The sequence below is a fragment of the Panulirus ornatus genome, chromosome 8 (assembly GCF_036320965.1).
Source record: "Panulirus ornatus isolate Po-2019 chromosome 8, ASM3632096v1, whole genome shotgun sequence".
NCBI classification, from domain to species: domain Eukaryota; kingdom Metazoa; phylum Arthropoda; class Malacostraca; order Decapoda; family Palinuridae; genus Panulirus; species Panulirus ornatus.
The window spans coordinates 22,548,597-22,565,662 of NC_092231.1; the positions used below are offsets into that span (position 1 = coordinate 22,548,597).

The 17,066-nt window shown below is 38.6% G+C and overlaps 1 protein-coding gene across 2 annotated transcripts in view; it reads right to left on the minus strand.

The window, feature by feature from the left end:
* Positions 1 to 17,066, minus strand: part of LOC139749871 (ankyrin repeat domain-containing protein 13C) — a 257,041-nt gene that overhangs the window by 175,065 nt on the left and 64,910 nt on the right. Inside the window, exon 1 of one of the 2 annotated variants that reach the window (XM_071664226.1) lies at positions 4,253 to 4,403. The exons of the other annotated variant lie outside the window; for it this stretch is intronic. Within the exon in view, the coding sequence (XP_071520327.1) occupies positions 4,253 to 4,364 (112 nt within the window). The 5' untranslated portion in view covers positions 4,365 to 4,403. Of the gene's footprint in view, positions 1 to 4,252; positions 4,404 to 17,066 lie in introns of those variants that run through there. 2 annotated transcript variants of the gene reach the window in all.

Below are 17,066 nucleotides of genomic sequence, written 5' to 3' on the forward strand. Positions count from 1 at the left end.
AAGGAGGAAGAGGAATAAAAGCAAGGTTATTAGGTTTAGCAATATAGAGAAGCAGGTTAGTTGCAGTGTGAGTTTGAATAGAAAAAATTTGGAAGTAAAGTGTTTTAGATACCCAAGAGTGGACATGGCAGCAAATGTAACCATGAAAGTGGAAGCGAGTCATAGGATGGGTGAGGAGGGGTTAAGGTTCTGTGAGCATGGAGCACAGACTTCTTCATATGGAAATTTATGGGAAATATGACCACAACCTCCATTTTCTCTGAACACTTCATTTTGTAGACAATGATATTGGCACTGGAGATAAAACTTTCAAGATAAGGACTCTTTTGATTGATCTAACAAGAAATTCAATATCTTTTTTACCTATATACAAATTGGTCACTTTGATATCTACTAAGAATGTAAATAAAATTAGTGTATTTATAAGGACATGGATCATGAAACCATTATCTAATTCAATGGGAACTATATCAATAAAGTCGTAAGCATGTACAAAGTAAATTTATCAAACTGTTGAAAATAGATTACAAGTAAAAGGAAAGAAAAAGAGTTATTAGCATTAAAATAATAGCAAGCACAATAAGTTTGTGAAAATTCACATCAAAGTATGAATGACTGGATGTAATACTTACTCTGAGCAATGTGAATATTCTTCCTTACTCTCTTTTTCCTACTAAGGATACCTTTTACCACACTCATGCAAAAGCTTACTTGGCAACAGCATGGTACTATCTGGCATGTTTGCAAAATTTTGCTGACCATGGGTGCCTTTGACACCTTATACTTTGCTGATATGGTGAGTATGAAACATTTATATGTATTTTTCTTGTTTCAATTTATTTACTTCAATTCTATGTATAAAAAAAATTACTTTTTACATTTTGAAAGTTCCTAAAGTCTTATTCTATGGGTACAATAATACATGAACAGTTTAGAAGGGGTTAAAAATATTACCTACTTTCTCCAACAACTGAAACTTATAGTAATAATATACCAATGCAAATGTGGTGTGCTACTGGGGACAGCATGGAATAACTGCATGTCATGGAAGGTAAGCAGCCACCATGTGTTGCCTGTCTAAGTTTTTTGGCAGTTGGCACAATGCTGAGATTATGAATTTGTCTTGTACATTTTGACTATAATAGTGAAAACTAAGATAAATCACAGCTGCTAGGTGAAATTATGTAAGATTTTCATAGGTTCTGAAGATTTATAGAAGTGTTTCTAATGCATCTCCATTCTTCATGATGCTTGTTACCTTCTGTAACTCCCTTAAGAGGGTGGCCATGCCAATAGTCTCAATAATTAGTGAACTCAGTGCTGCCTCTAAGCCTTTAGTGCCTTGTCCTTAAAGAGCCACTGGCAGTGGGTAAGTCTAGTGCAGTGTTTGAAGAGGCTCCTGCCTAATGTTCCTACTAATTACTTCTACCTTCTGCGCCTACCTATTGTTCCTACTTACTACTTTTACCTTATGTTTCTATCTAATGATCTTACTTAAATTTTCCTCCCTACTACTTCTATCTACTGCTCCTACTGGTTTCTCAAAAGGTAGGGCAAGCACATAACTCTCACAACAGGAAAATCTAGAGTTACGAAGAATGATTTGTGCGACTTAAGCGTTGTTTTGCTTGTGCTATGTGTGACAAGGAGAAGTTGTATGCTTATGGAAAAATTGCCAATAGTCCACTTGTGGGTTAGGCAGAAAGAAAAGTCAGCTACTTGGGTCAGAGGACTGCAACTTGATAATCACTGAAGTGCTGGCTCTCTAAGCAGCTGTCACTAACCCTCCTGATACCCAGGCAGTTAGGACTGGTAATATACATCTACATTAATTAAAAACATACTTTCCATTGTCTTCATATCCCTTTCCACTCTCATTTATTGTCATAGGTTAAAAAAATAATGCTCAAAATCATGCAGCACTGGTCTAAATCACTTTCAATAAGTGTAAAAAGTCCATTGATGTCTAATCCAAATCACTAAATCATTTCTGCGGTACCCCTAAAGTAAATGTATACCCTTATCTAAAAACTGTCCATCTCTGGGTTACAGTGAGATAAGCTAGTATCGGCAGACTTGGGTTTAGGGGGCCAGGGAATGGAGCTCCCCATCTGTGGGTTTCATAAGGATGACCAGTTTTTCTGTTCTAATCTAACAGCTTCCCTTCACTTCAAGTCTGTCTCCAATGGACTTAGTGAATTAAAACTTAACTTTTCACTCAATAGAATGAACCATTCACTGCAGATGGGTCATGCATGTCAAAGTACTCTGACCCATTCACTGCAGATGGGTCATGCATGTCAAAGTACTCAAATTTTCTCAGCAACTGGTGAATAAAAAATTTGTTTTGAACAGTCTAAAGATTAATAATCAATGCTTATTGTGGGTTTCTATACACTGTTACAAGAAGCTACAATCCAAATAATTTCCACTTGTGCATTAACTTCTGAAACTTCTACAGAATAACAGATTTATGTGATAAAAACCTTCACTAATCATTAATATTTAGGATAAATCACTTTCAGAAGTACCAAACATATGTTTGACAGAACTCATGGAGTCAAACAACGTAACATTTACAAAAAAAATTCTCTACTTGGCTGAGGTGAGTATCATTTTATATAAAGAATAATGCTCTAATTGTCTGTATCTAAAAGCCTTAGAGAGATATTCTTTTAGAGGACTGTACTAATATAGTAGCTAATAAAGAAGAAATGAAGGAAAAAAACAAAGCATATTACAATTTGACCCTACGGTGCCAACTTGTTGGTAAAAGAAAAAAAAAACTGAATGAATTTTAAGAATCATCTGTCACACATCAAAACAGATACCTAATGGCATCTTAATAATCACAATTTTCCTTCTATAGATACTTTCTGACATCTTTATAACTTCAACAGCTTTTTCTCTATACATTGTCAACAAAGCTACAATTAAAATGACACAAAGAATGTTAACAATTCACTTTTTTCTTATACTTTAATCTCACATTTCCCACATCTACACTTACCCACTTTCATTAAACTTACTCCAGAATAGCAAAACTTCTTTCAGGTTCATTTCTGCAGTTACTGCAGAGGGTAAAGCTCCAGATTATAGGCATCATAGAAATAACTTATATGTTTGGAAGACACATTCATGATACCAATGTATTTATTACATGATACATAGCAGAAGATGTTTAAAACATTGTTTATCCTAAAATAATATATGTTCGAGTGAGAAGGACTATGATGGTAAGGGATAATGCTGTGTAAAAGTTTAACAATAAAACCTATGAAAACCTTACCTGATTTCCCATTTCACCATAAATTTACCTTATTTCTATTGTTATTTGAAAAGTACATTGATAGTGTGATAACTTCATTCAACTGCCAGAGAGGTTGTTTGATAATATTTACTACTTTCAATGATTGTGTTCATTTTCTTCCAAAGCCTGCAACCGATAGGGCAGTGGGGAAGATTACAAAACTATTGGTATATCACTATCATGATGTTGAAAATCAAGGTAAATTCCAGCCTGTAGGTGAGGTTTTCAAGGGTCATGTTGATTCCTAGTAATTTCACTTACCTTTGCCCCCCCCCCCCATTTCCCTTGATCATAAAAGACTTCCTCACTCATTTAATCATCATTTCTATGAAAAACACAATGTTCTAGCTCATGATTCCCCAATCTATTTCACTTTTACAAATTAAAAAGAGTTAATTTTTGAACTTCTTTCAAATCCATACATAATTTCTAAGCAGTCCCTAAATAGGGACTTTTCCTAATAATATTCTGCTAAATGCAAAAAATCCATCATCGTGACTTTATAGGTATTTGTAGATGAAACCACTGCGTCCATAAGGTAAAACTTTAACATTATCATAAGTAGTTGCATGCAAAGTTAATTCCTAGTGTTGGTATACTTTTTATCACACTATTTGCCACTAGAATAAACTTGTAAAATTAAGCATTAGCTCTGACTAATGTCACATACAATCTTGAATAAATTTTGCGTTCATAAAGATGAAGAGTACATTTTAGTGAACTACAATACAATTATGCATGAACAGACACGCTTCCTTTGAGCATCGTTACAGAGTTTATACAAATATATTGGCACTGACTTAGTTGTCAATAACATATACACTTTATGCACTTTAGCACATAGAATATCATGTCTTATGTCAAGTAAGAATGATGACACACTAGACATTGCTCTACTTTGATATTTGTAAGTCGTACTTATCGAGTTATCGTGAATCTTACCATGCTTATCCTTTTTCGCAACATCATATGTTCGTATTAGAGCAGATACCCTTCGTATGTCACCGTTAAATACACTTTCATGCAATTCGTAAGAATTATTGTCGTCAGCCATGTTTACATATTCACATTGTATAGTCAAACGAGCATCTTAGTGTTGTGTTTTTTTGTCAAGTAAATGAAGTGACGAATAATCATCAATCATTACAGTGTTTTATTAAAGTGATATTTAATTGTATTTGTTCTGGCATTCTGAAATATATTTGGTGGAAAACTTTAGCAAATAAACTATCGACTGTTTTTGATAACTGACAAAGAGAACGCTGCGGGCTAACTATTCAGGGTTGACCTCAACATCTGATATCGCTTCACAAACATTGTGTTGTAAACAATGAAAATTTTAGTGATATCAGTATTAGTTGAAAATCATAGTCAGATGTTCACACTTATGCTTATCGTATTCAGGTTATGGGAGATGGAAGAACATATATCAAGTAATGTTTTGCAGCGAGACCCTTACAGGCAACAAAGACAAATACATAATCATCAAATCTCCAGCCAGTTTAAGAACCATAGCCCGCCAAAGGTAGCCAATCAGAACACAGGGAATTTAATGACGGTTGCCAGACTCCTATATAAGCAACGTGTTCCTCAAATGCCGCAACATATTGACGGACCGAGAATGGAACTCCTAAGTTGTCTTAGTATCTACTACCCTCCCACTTCTATTTTTTCAGATTTTCTCTTCATCACCGTACTTCCAGAACTTTTTAGTAAATCCACTCCGAAATTTCCTTTCTAAATATCATCCCTGCAGTCAAAAATAAGATACATATACGAACTTTTATATCTAGTCACGTGAACCTGAACTACAACTCAAACCTACAATCTTCTATTTTAGAAATTTCTTACACTTTCAAGTTCCCCCACACTTTTTGGAAATCCAAGCGATCTCTCGTATGCCATCATGTTCGATTCCTACACCCTCTCTGCATGGTGGTCCAGATACATTTCCATCTACCGCACACATTCTTAACAGTTTTGGAGACAGCTATAATTATCACCACTGATAGCGTTCCATTCTAGCTGCCCAAAACGACCGCGTTCGCTCTTAGGAAATTCTAGTAGTCCTTTAGAAAACTAAAAGTTTCCATCCAATTTTCATTGATCACTTAAATCATAACTTCCTTTCCAAAAGCGCGGGATACGAATTAAGCAGCTTCATCTTTTTTCCCAATTATTTCCTGTACATGGAATTGTGTCTCAAGATCCTTTCTAACACCGATCCACTACATAATACTTACATACATTATTCTTCGCCCTGTATATACACCCTTCCCACTAATGAAATGAAAAAAAAAGTTTCTATTGTTGTCAAACATGCTAACATCAAATCGCGGCAACCACAATGGAGGGACCTTGAGCAATGAATACCTTCTCCAGTCCTTCAATACTTTGGAGAAAATACCCTACAATCTATTGTAGTTGTCATCAAGAGGATATGCTTATGCCATCTCTTGGTGAATCAAAATCTTTGTGGTTGCACTGAATGCGATTCAAAGTATACATAAGTGAAACTAAAAGTTTCATGACTTGGCAAGATAGAGGTCGACTGCAGTCCGCTCAGCCACTGAACTACGTGAGGAAAGGCAGACTTCTGATGTAAAGTGCCCTTAGTAGTGAAAGTAAGATTTCAGGCAGGCTAATAAGTTAGAAGAAAATGCTTTGAAGAGGTAATTTGATGCAGGATACCACAAGACGGGAAGAGACCAGACAAAAGTTGCTTTCTTTAAATCTTCATTGCGTGCAAATCTGAAGTAATTAATCACTGAAACTGATTAACTAAATCAAAATCAAATGAATTGAGACAGAATGCAAATAACATTTTATAGGCTCTGCTTTCAAGGCATGGGGCGTAGGGACAGGTTGTGCAGTAATAGCGATATTATCAAAAAAATTGAAGGGCCAGCCAAAATAATTCCTTATAGAGCAGTATATCTGTGAAATATTCTTGGAAAAACTGCCGTTTCACTGAAGAGTCAGTCACCTTCACTGCCCTCACTGTTACTCATGATATATCCTTGGTCCTTCACATTCATGATCCGCTTACTACAACCTCTTGCAACTCACCGAGTCCCTTGCCTCCCCACTGTTAATGTTTTATACTACACTTTATTAAGTGTTGCGGTGGCCCCACCTCCAATATGATGTCGATCGAAAATCGCGGGCATCAAAATCTACTACTCACAAAGAATGAGTCACTCGATTAGGTCAATTTTTTTTCTAAGTAAGTGATTCCCTTCCCCACTTCATGATCCCCAGCACTTTTAACTGTTAGTTCCGTGGTAAAGAAGGGGTTGCAGGTGTCCATGGGTCTCCTTCCCCCAATGGCAGGAACGATCCAATTTTTGTCATTATAGTTATAACTTGTAATATGACGCAGCCATCATAGTTATTACTTAAAATACGACACCTTTTATGATTTAATTCAATAGATAATAACTTGCGTCTTTGCAAACTTCAAAAGTTGCTATTCTTAGTAAATGCAGCTGTCGATAACCATGTATATACCTTTTCACTTTACTAAACCTAGATGAAATAAGTTGATGAATAAGTAAATATATTACCTTCCCCTGGCCGACAGGTGATAGCCATCAGTCACGAGTGACGAGACTTTCCGGTATTTTATCCCTATATTTTACTTTTTTGGGGTAATCACGTAATATTTTGTCACTGAATATATTCCTAAAGGTTATATTGCACAAATGCCAGTAACTGTCACTCAACGCAACAATATCTTTACCATATTGTTCATCGAACACAATACACCAGTAATTTCACCATTTTTTCACAAATTGTTTATACTCATAAGATTTTTCTGCTGTTCTTTCTCGCTTCACACACTTTTCACATGACTCATTCATTATTCAGAATAGTAGATGAGTGACATGAGTAAATATATCAGTGGCGGTATTCAGAGCCGGAAGAGGTTATATTCGCATGGCAACTGACCACACAAAACTAGATGTTACACTTCGTTTTTGCATCATCTCCCTACCCAGTCACGTAAAGTCACAAACATACTAGTCACTGCCTCTTTATATAATTTTGCATCATTTGTTATAGGACTGAATATTCTTATTACTACTTCCATTGATCCTTTTTTTCCTTAAAGAAAAATCGCACAGTATATTTCCATTCATTTGGTAACACTTTTTACTCTCGGTTAAACACTCGACCATTGGAGTTTATGATCGTATCTTCAATATCGAATAAATATATCCTACCAGCTATACTGCACTGCGTTCATCTCACGTGTGTGTGTGTGTGTCCCCTGAGGTAGGGAGAAAGAATTCTACCTCTGTATTTCCTGTATTCTGTGTGTGTTGTAGAAGACGACTAAACAGAGGAGGTGGAGGGAAGGGGTGGGGAAGGGGGGGTTGGAAACTCTCTCCTTCTTTTATTTCAATTTTTAAAAGACGAAACAGAAGATGGAGCCAAGCAGAGTGCTCATCCTCCTTGAAGGCTCAGGCTGGGGTGTCTCAATGTGTTTGGATGTAACCAAGATGTGAAGAGAGAAGAGATAGGTTGTATGGTTGAAGAAAGAAACCTGGATGTTCTGGATCGAAGTGAAACAAAGCTGAAGTGTAAAGGATGATAGTACTAGTATTGGGAATAAAGTTAGAGGTAAAAGGCTTGTGAAAGAGTAGGAAGAGTGGAGTGTGAATAGTTTCAAGTGAAGGTTGGTCTACAGCAGGGGTGCGTGATGTCACCAGGGTTGTTTGTTTATAGATGGGGTGGTGAGGGAAGTAAATGGAAGAGTCTTAGAGAAACGGATGAGTTTGCAGTCTGTAAGAGGATGTAAGGGCCTGAGGATTGAGTCAGTTGCTGTTCACCGATGATACAGCACTGATGAAAGAATTTAAGTGAGAAACTGCAGAGGCTGGTGAATGAGTTTAAATGAGCGTGTGAAAAGAGGATGTTGAGAGTAAATGTGAATAATAAGCTTATTAGGTTCAGCAGGGTTGAGGGACAGGTTAGCTGGGATGTGAGTGTGAATGGAGGAAAATTAGAGGAAGCGAAGTGTTTTAGATACATGTGAGCGGACACGGCAGCGAATGGAGCCATGGAAGCGGAAGTGAGTCTTGGGTGGGTGAGGGGGCCAAGGTTCTGGAGGAGCTGAAAAATGTGTGGAAAGAGGTCCTGTTATCTGCGAGGGCAAAGATGAGTATGCCTAAAGGTATAGTAGTACCAACAATATGATATAGATGCGAGGCATGGACTATAGATAAGGCTGTGCGAAGGAGGGTGTATGTGTTTGAAATGATGTGTCCGAGGGCAGTACGTGGCGTTAAGTGGTTTGATCAAGTAATTAATGCAAGGTTGAAATAGAAGTGTGGTCATGAAAAGAGTGTTGTTGACTGAATAAAGTGCATAGAAACGCGCACCTTCATAGAACATACAAACCTCCAACAGCCAGGATCGAACCCGGGACCCCTGTGCAAAAGGCAGGAATGCTAACCGTTAGGCTATGGGCCTGGCTAATAGGAAACAACTATTCGAATACTAAGTACTCGAATACCCTTCGTCTCACAATGGTGAGCAACGGGGTCTATACCAGTTATTTCCCAACAGGCGCACATAGCCAGCTGATAGCATTTTACCGATGTGCTGGAAATGAAATGTTTGAGGACAATATGCGGTGTAAGGCGGTTTGATCGAGTAAGTAAAGAAAGGGTAAGAGCGATGTGTGGTAATAAAAAGAGTGTGGTTGAGAGAGCAGAAGAGGGTGTATTGAAGTGGTTTGGTCACATGGAGAGAATGAGTGAGGAAAGATTGACAAAGAAGATATATGTGTCAGAGGTGGAGGGAACGAGGAGAAGTGGGAGACCAAATTGGAGGTGGAAGGATCGAGGGAAAAAGATTTTGAGCAATCGCGGCCTGAACATACAGGAGGGGGAAAGGCGTGCAAGGAATAGAGTGAATTGGAACGATGTGGTATACCGGGGTCGACGTGCAGTCAATGAATTGAACCAGGGCATGTGAAGCGTTTAGGGTAAATCATGAAAAGTTTTGTGGGGCCTGGTTGCGGAATTGGAGCTATGGTTTCGGTACATTACACATGACAGCTAGAGAATGAGTGTGAACGAATGTGGCCTTTGTTGTCTTTTCCTAGCGCTATCTCGCTACGTGCGGATTACATTTTTTTAAATGATATATATGTTCCTGCGTAACTCTTGCATGTGATTTGATTTTCAGGCTAGATTATCAAAGCTCAGGTATAGCTGTGTCTCATGGAAAAATGTCCCTTTTTAGAAAACTGAAACTACCGCGTGAGCCTGAAAATCAAAATATGCACATGTATGCATATAGATGCTCTTTACATAGCTTTAAAGCTAATAAAAGTTTCATAAAAGAATCCTGCAATATTTAATCATCGAGTAGGTACCTCAAATTTCTAAACAAAATGATAGAATATGAAAATTTTTATCTACATATTACCTGATTGCAAGATTACGTCAGGAACAGGCGAACCAGTCTTATCCGTATACATCCCCACCCAGTCTGGATCTCACGTAAGTTTAAACGTACCGAAAAATAGATTTTGCTATCCACATCTATGACCCGCGTCGCCTCCCCCCATACACCACATCGTTCCAATTCTTATCCAACGCATACCTCTCATCCTATTGATATTCAGACCCGATATCTAAATGTTTTCTTTGCTTCATTTTTCCATCTCCTAAGTAGCAATGTGCTGTTAACAAATTTACGGAAGCATCTAAAGGGAAAAGGTATTGGCGAGTTACATTGTATTTTGTGGACCAGAAATATATTTCGGAATTTTTGCTCATCTTTGGATCTCCTTACCTTCTGTTTTCCTGACCCATCATTAAGACATAATTTTCACCTTATATCCTGAAAGTATCACTGTTCAGTTATGCTTCATTCCCTGTTTTTATTTATTTAATCATTTTTTCTGAATGGGAAGGCAGATGACAACAGAGATTCAACAGAGTCTATTAGGAGCAACGGTAGAATCTGAGTGCAAAACTATACAGTTCTCGCACCACATCGTTCATTACAATATCAGTGGGTCTCAAACTTCTCTACAACCACGAAGTTTGAGACCCACTGATGTTTGCCTTGGTGACCATGACGGGGAACCATAGATGAGCGATCGTAATGCTGACCACATTACTCCCTACTCGGTGGCTATGGCGGGGGAACCAGAGGCCGGAGGACGAAATGCTGGCCACATTGCTCCCTCGTGTACCGTCAGCCAGGACAGCCTTACACCAGAAGAATAGTGCAGAAACCTACAGTGCTCTCATTTCCGTATCTACTTAACTATCTTTCATTCTTTGTATCTCAGGTTTCGGCCATGGATAAAGCTCCCTATCGATGCCAAACATTTCATATAATTTTGAAAAAAGGATAAAGAGATAGAATGATAACAAGAGAAGAAAGGAAAATGAATAGGTTAAAAGGAAGTAGAAATCCTGTCATTTGGTAAAATGAGCAGATTGTAGCCAATTTTACTGTAAACTATGATGATTTTTTCTCTCATGGACATACGTCGTGGTACAATCATACACAGCGCTCAGAAACATTCTTCAGCAACTTCTTTTGAGAGTTCTTGAAATGCAGCCATATAGAGGATAGTTCAGGAGTGAAAAAAATGAGTAATGGAATGTGACGCGTCTGTCTCCAGTGATTTTGGATCTGTTGTTGAATTCGCTAGGTCTCTCCCTGACCCGAGTCCTTGTCTCAAGACGGCCTTACCATGAGTCCTTGTCTTGCGATGGCCTTATATGGACCCTTGTCTTACGACGGCCTTACATGGAACCTTGTCTTAAGACGGCCTTACATGGGTCCTTGTCTTGCGATGGCCTTATATGGACCCTTGTCTTACGACGGCCTCACAAGGAACCTTGTCTTAAGACGGCCTTACATGGGTCCTTGTCTTGCGATGGCCTTATATGGACCCTTGTCTTACGACGGCCTCACATGGCCCCTTGTCTTACGACGGCCTTACATGGAACCTTGTCTTGCGACGGCCTTACACGGGCTCTTACACGAGTCCTCGTTTGATGACGGCCTGGCACGGCTTCTAGTCACATAATTGCCCATTTCTTATCATGATGTTGAAAAAGTGTCATATAGTACCCAGGACGAATCCGGACGAATATATTTCGTATTGACATTTTTGTCATTTAGCCGTTTGTCTGAAATTCACGTAACCAGTTCAAATATGGTAGTCAGTTTCTTTAATTCTGTTTGGACTACAGTTTCCCTGTTGATTTCCTTCCACTGTCTAACAAATACAGGAACAAAAGATGTTTTCTGTAACCAAGTTCATCATATATTTACGTTATCAAATCTCTATGTACTGTCAACACAACTTTCGTATATGTACACATTTTTGATTATGGATATTGTATTTATCAAGACAGTAAAACAAAAGAGCGTAGTTTTAACACGTCTATTCTGATATGGCTTCTGTTATGACCATCTTTACGTACAAGGCTCCAATCCCGCACAAATTCTCATTGAGCGAGGAGAAGGATCGGATGAGAAAAAGCGTTGTAGGCAGGAGATAGGAAGAATAGGACAGATGTCCGGGGTATGCAGAGAAAAGTTATAAAGCATACATCAGTACTTTAGTTTTAATGAGACAGAAGATAAGATTAACAATCCTGAAACGGAAGGTGTAAGATGGTTCCAGGCAAATCTTCAACATTTCTAAGTCGGAAGAGTAGTGCTTCCCAGAGCGGCAGCTGTGTACAGCCTACAGACCCGGAGGGTGTAAGATGGTTCTGAGGAACACTTCATCACTGGTTGGATGCTGTCTAAAACTGACCTCCTTAAAGATGAATATGTAAAAGTGACTTTAACAATTCAGGTGATTTTATTTGCCCTTGCAAAGGCCACAAACCCTACGAAGATGGTGTTGAAACAGAGATAAGATGAAACGTCACTGTATTTCTCTCAGACACTGGCAACAGAGGTGGAAGTTTTCTGATAACGAGAATACTAAAAGTGTGCAAGGTATTTATTTGTGATGTACAGGTACTGGTAGATGACAGACCTTTATTCAAAAGAGTACGATCTTACATTGGTGTATCCGTTTTCTGATATTTACTTCCCTACCTTTACGCTGACGAAGATAGGTGCATAAAGGTACATATGAAACAAGAGTGAGTTTGAAGCAACCTAGGGTTAACTGATGTACTTTTGATCTGAGCTGTGAGCGTCGATAACATAGGCCAAGCACCTGCTGAAAGGCTTACATAAAGAAACTAAAGTGATTAGCAGTTAAACTATAACGAAAGAAGGTAGCATAAAAGGCTACATATTTTGCTGTATCTCCAAGACCACAGGAAGGGAGCGTTGTCAGCTAAGAGGATGAAAAGGGATTTTGCTCCGCTTGCATCGTGAATGCTATGCTAATGTCACTAATGCATAAAGATTCAACATGTAAAGCAGCGCTATGCAAATTCTTTGAAGGGAGCATCATATATATCCACAAGAGAGGGGAAGGCCTTTGTTGCATGACAAGCCATCAACATCAAGTGATTTTTCAATATCATGTTTCTATTAGATCAAGCACCAGCCCATGTTCTGCCTTTTTATTCTTATCAAAGGAATTGCGATATTTTACCAGCGACGGCCAGGCAGTGAGAAGGGCCATGGGACAGAGCTACAAAGAAGATTCTCCTGTTAGACTTAAAGCAAGATTTGATCGTCATAAAGCTTTACGTCATGGTAATGAAAAACTACAGAAGACTTCGTCTGTGACCCATACCCAGCGTTCAGGCAAGGTATTCATCCTACTCAAACATCTGGGCGTCTCCTGACTTTGTAGTCTGTAAATATACATTATCTCTCCCTGGAAAGCACTGAAGCAACACTCTCTAGTGGTATGTTCTAAAGGATGGTCAAGCGTTCCAATTAAGCTGCGGGTGCCAAAAAAATGTTGGTGCAACTTAGGACTATGGGATAACGAGAAGTGAATAAGCTTTAATTTTAATATCTTGCAAAAGGATGCTAGCTGCCGTAAATAATCATATGGAAAAGACTTACCAGCATTGATGTTCACCTGACACAAGACAATGTGAAGTCGTAAGATACAGCTACACCGGTTCACGGTACAGGGCAATGACACAGTGTTATCTCGTAACACACACTAATGCACATCTTAGAGAAAATTTTAGAGACATATTGCAGTTGTAGGGGCTAGGCTACAGGACGTATGATGAAGCTAGAAGGAAACTTGAAACAATCCCACGATAACAACGACACGATGATCACTTTGATAACGAAGAACACAAGTTAGTGATCTCAGAGAACGTCAAACGCTATTTGGAAGGTTAATGGCCATAGCAGAGTCTAGCACAGAGCGTCATTAGACGGGTGCAACAGACGCGTACGAATTCACTGTAGTTCTCTCCGCTCTCAACATCTGCAGCCGACATACCACTCCCGACATGCATAGATAGATCTTCCGAAATCCTCACCAGCTTGAGGGTCTAGTGGCTGCCCGTGCTTCTGACAGCGACTTGAAACTGTGGCAGATAACATGGTAACCAGTTGTTACACCGCGCTTCCCTGATGAGAAGTTGATAAACAGCAATTATAGCGTGGTAAGGTACTGATGTTGAAAAACTGGATATATCTGCTTGGATGAATAATTCACTAATGTCTAGCCATCAGACGTACCTTGTTCACGACAATCACAAACCTAATCATAAATGAAAGTACCATAGAAAAGGGAGAAGACAAAATTTGAACGCTATCACATACGAAGTTGCTGGCAAAACATATAGCAAGAGCTGGATTCCTCAGATCATCCTCAGGGAACGTATAACAGCAACTCACCATGTTTCCAAAGCAGATATCGCTGCTAGATTTCAAGCAAACAAAAATGTGCTACATATCAGCTGTTGGTAGATATCCATAATAGTAATTTGGGAGCAGATGAACATCAGTGATCAAGAGAAGCTTGATACTACATTAAACTGGCATACCATATTAGTCAGCACAGATCAATTAAATACATCAAACCGTATATTTTTCCCTAGACATAGACGTCGTCTTGCTTATCATAAAAAACAAATACAAGCTTACATCTGATGAAGTCTTCATGCCAGCTGAAAGGATCGTGATGCATATTCTGATTTCGGTCTCCCATATCTGGTGCTTCCTTGAGGCAATGTTGGCTGTCCTTCTAACATAATTTTTCTGTGACCAGTGATGTGAATTTTTCTAGGTGCTTCTTCCATGATGGTAGTCATACTCTGATTTGCCTTCACTGTTCCAGAACTTCATAATTTCTCATTCATCGTAATTAGATTTCATTAGTCTTTCATGCAACCAGTGCTATAGTCAGTCCAGGTCGTCTTATATGTTTTTACAGTGTCTAATACACTCTGTTTCTCTGAAAAGCTCGGCATCATCCGTAAACACATATAGGCACGACTCATCCTCTTCTCATAACAAAGGCTATCTTTCGTTTCTTAAGGATAAACTTACATTTGTTCTCTTCCACTCCCTCGGTTATTCATGCCTTACCTATGTACCTTTAAAAACATCTTTAATGGCCTGTTAACAGTTTCAGAAAGTTCTATGAGTTTGTAAGGCATGATACTGTTGAGGCAATGTTCTTACATGGGTCTGGTTCTGTTATAAATTAATGATAAGTAATCCGCTAATTTCGTTGCTTACCATGGTCCCACTCCCCCACGGCCACGTAACGTTCGGGAGTCTATACATCTTCAGTAATTATAGCGTTTTGAACTTTAGTATTCGTATTGATACATCTTTAACCTGTCACTTCAACAGTGCTTCCCTGCGAGTCCTTTTAGATGAGTAACTGTTCTCTGATTGACAACTTGTCTCTGATAAATTCATGGAATAGTTTCATGTTTCTCAATGCTTTGTTCATATTCTGCTCCTCTCCTCATACTCTGTCCTATTCCTTCCTTGCCAAAGCATTCCTCTCAAACACTACACGACTGTCGTGCTTTCATCATCATCTTAATCGTACATATATATATATTTGTCTTGGTCTTTCGATTCCGCTTATCAGAACAGGTTTTGACATCTGTTCCCATCTCCTTTCTTCTACCTCTTATAACTCCCTGTTCGTTGACTAACTGAACCTTCCCAATCAACTCAGATTATATTATTTGCCACCCTTGTATCTCCTGTTCTTCCTCTAGTACCTCCTCATGAACCTCAGGCTCTCGACTGCATAATCAGTAATATGAAGTGGTGCACCAATAGTGATGATTTCCATTTCCAGTCTGTCGTAAGTCAAGATGATATCCTGTACTGATGGTGAGTTGTTGATTTTGACTCTGTTGAGTTCCCTGCCATGGTGCATAAGGAAGTCTTCTTGTACACCTAAAAAATATACACTTCCAAGTCTCATTTCCTTCGTGCGGCTTCACGCCTAACCAATCTATTTCTTTGTAGTTACAGTTCCCCATTATGAGGACCTTTCCATCACACTATAGGGCTGGTCTTGCCGCCCCTTACATGATCTTGAACGTGTTGGAAGTGAAATGTCGAGTGTGGGCGGAATGATCATATAAGGAATGATAGAGTAAGAGACATGTGGTATTAAGTGACTGAGTAGGCCGACCACGAAGTGCTGAAATATAATTGCAGCTTCCTTATTCTTTCTTAGGCTTTGCCCAGGCACACTATACCGTCTTGGAAAACTGTGCTTTATTAAAGCAATTAATAAGTCTTGTCGAATAGTGATTGATTGGGTCATTAGCTTGTGCTACCTAGCGGAAATCCAGGCTTTCTCTTTGGGGAAGGAATGACATCCTTCCCACTTTCTTTCTTTCGTATTCTCTTGTAACTTTTGAAAAAGACTGCATGTAAGTCTACATGCTTGGCATTTCTTTTTTTTTTTTTTTTTTTTACATTTCAGTAACTTTCATAACATCTAAGCTATTTTTCTCTCCTCAGTGTCTAAGCTACAAATTTCTGCCGTGCGCCATTCATCCGTTTTGTGTCTAGCATTCTAACATTAATCTCCTGATGTTTTGAGTCTTTGACCCATTATCACAGATGGTGCTAGTGTTTTCCTCTCTGCATAACTTGTCCACCCACCTTCTTGCCATCTGGATAATTAGCTGCCCCTGTTCTTTGTTTATTTTTTTTTCTTTTAATGTAGACTCTCCCATATTTTTCACGTTTTGAAGTAAGATTTGCTTTCCTCGGTATGCTATGTAACCCTCATTATAAAGGTAACCTTTGTAATTCGTCCCTTCTTGTATTTGTCAGATTTTCAAATTCTCCTAAAAAGCTACATCGCTCTGGTATTGCAGCTTTTAAGAATTACAAACTATCGTAAAGCCAGGAGGAGTCGAGCTGAGGAGTTGACACTTCGAGGCAAATTTTTACAAGAGAATTTACAAGAGAAAGACAAATAACAAGTCTGATTAGCTCACGACTGGATTGTGTGGTAAAAGAAAAGAAAAAGTTGACAAGAAAATGTAATTCCGTTCTGCTCTTTTCTTTTCTTTTTTTTTTTTTTTAAAGCTATCACCGACTCCCCACTGCTGCACATTACCCTTCTAGTGTACCCGTTACCGCTGTCGTTTATACAGTTTATTTCTGGCGTTTTTCGCAGAGTGCACTTGATTTTGTAAAATATTTGTCTAAATAACTTTTGATTGTACTTATAGTTTTAGCATTCACTACGGTGACTTATTTCAGTGCTTAAGACACCAATAGCAAAAGAAGCTTTTTCCCACGTCAGTACTACCTCATTTAGCTTTGAGTTTTATTTTTATTT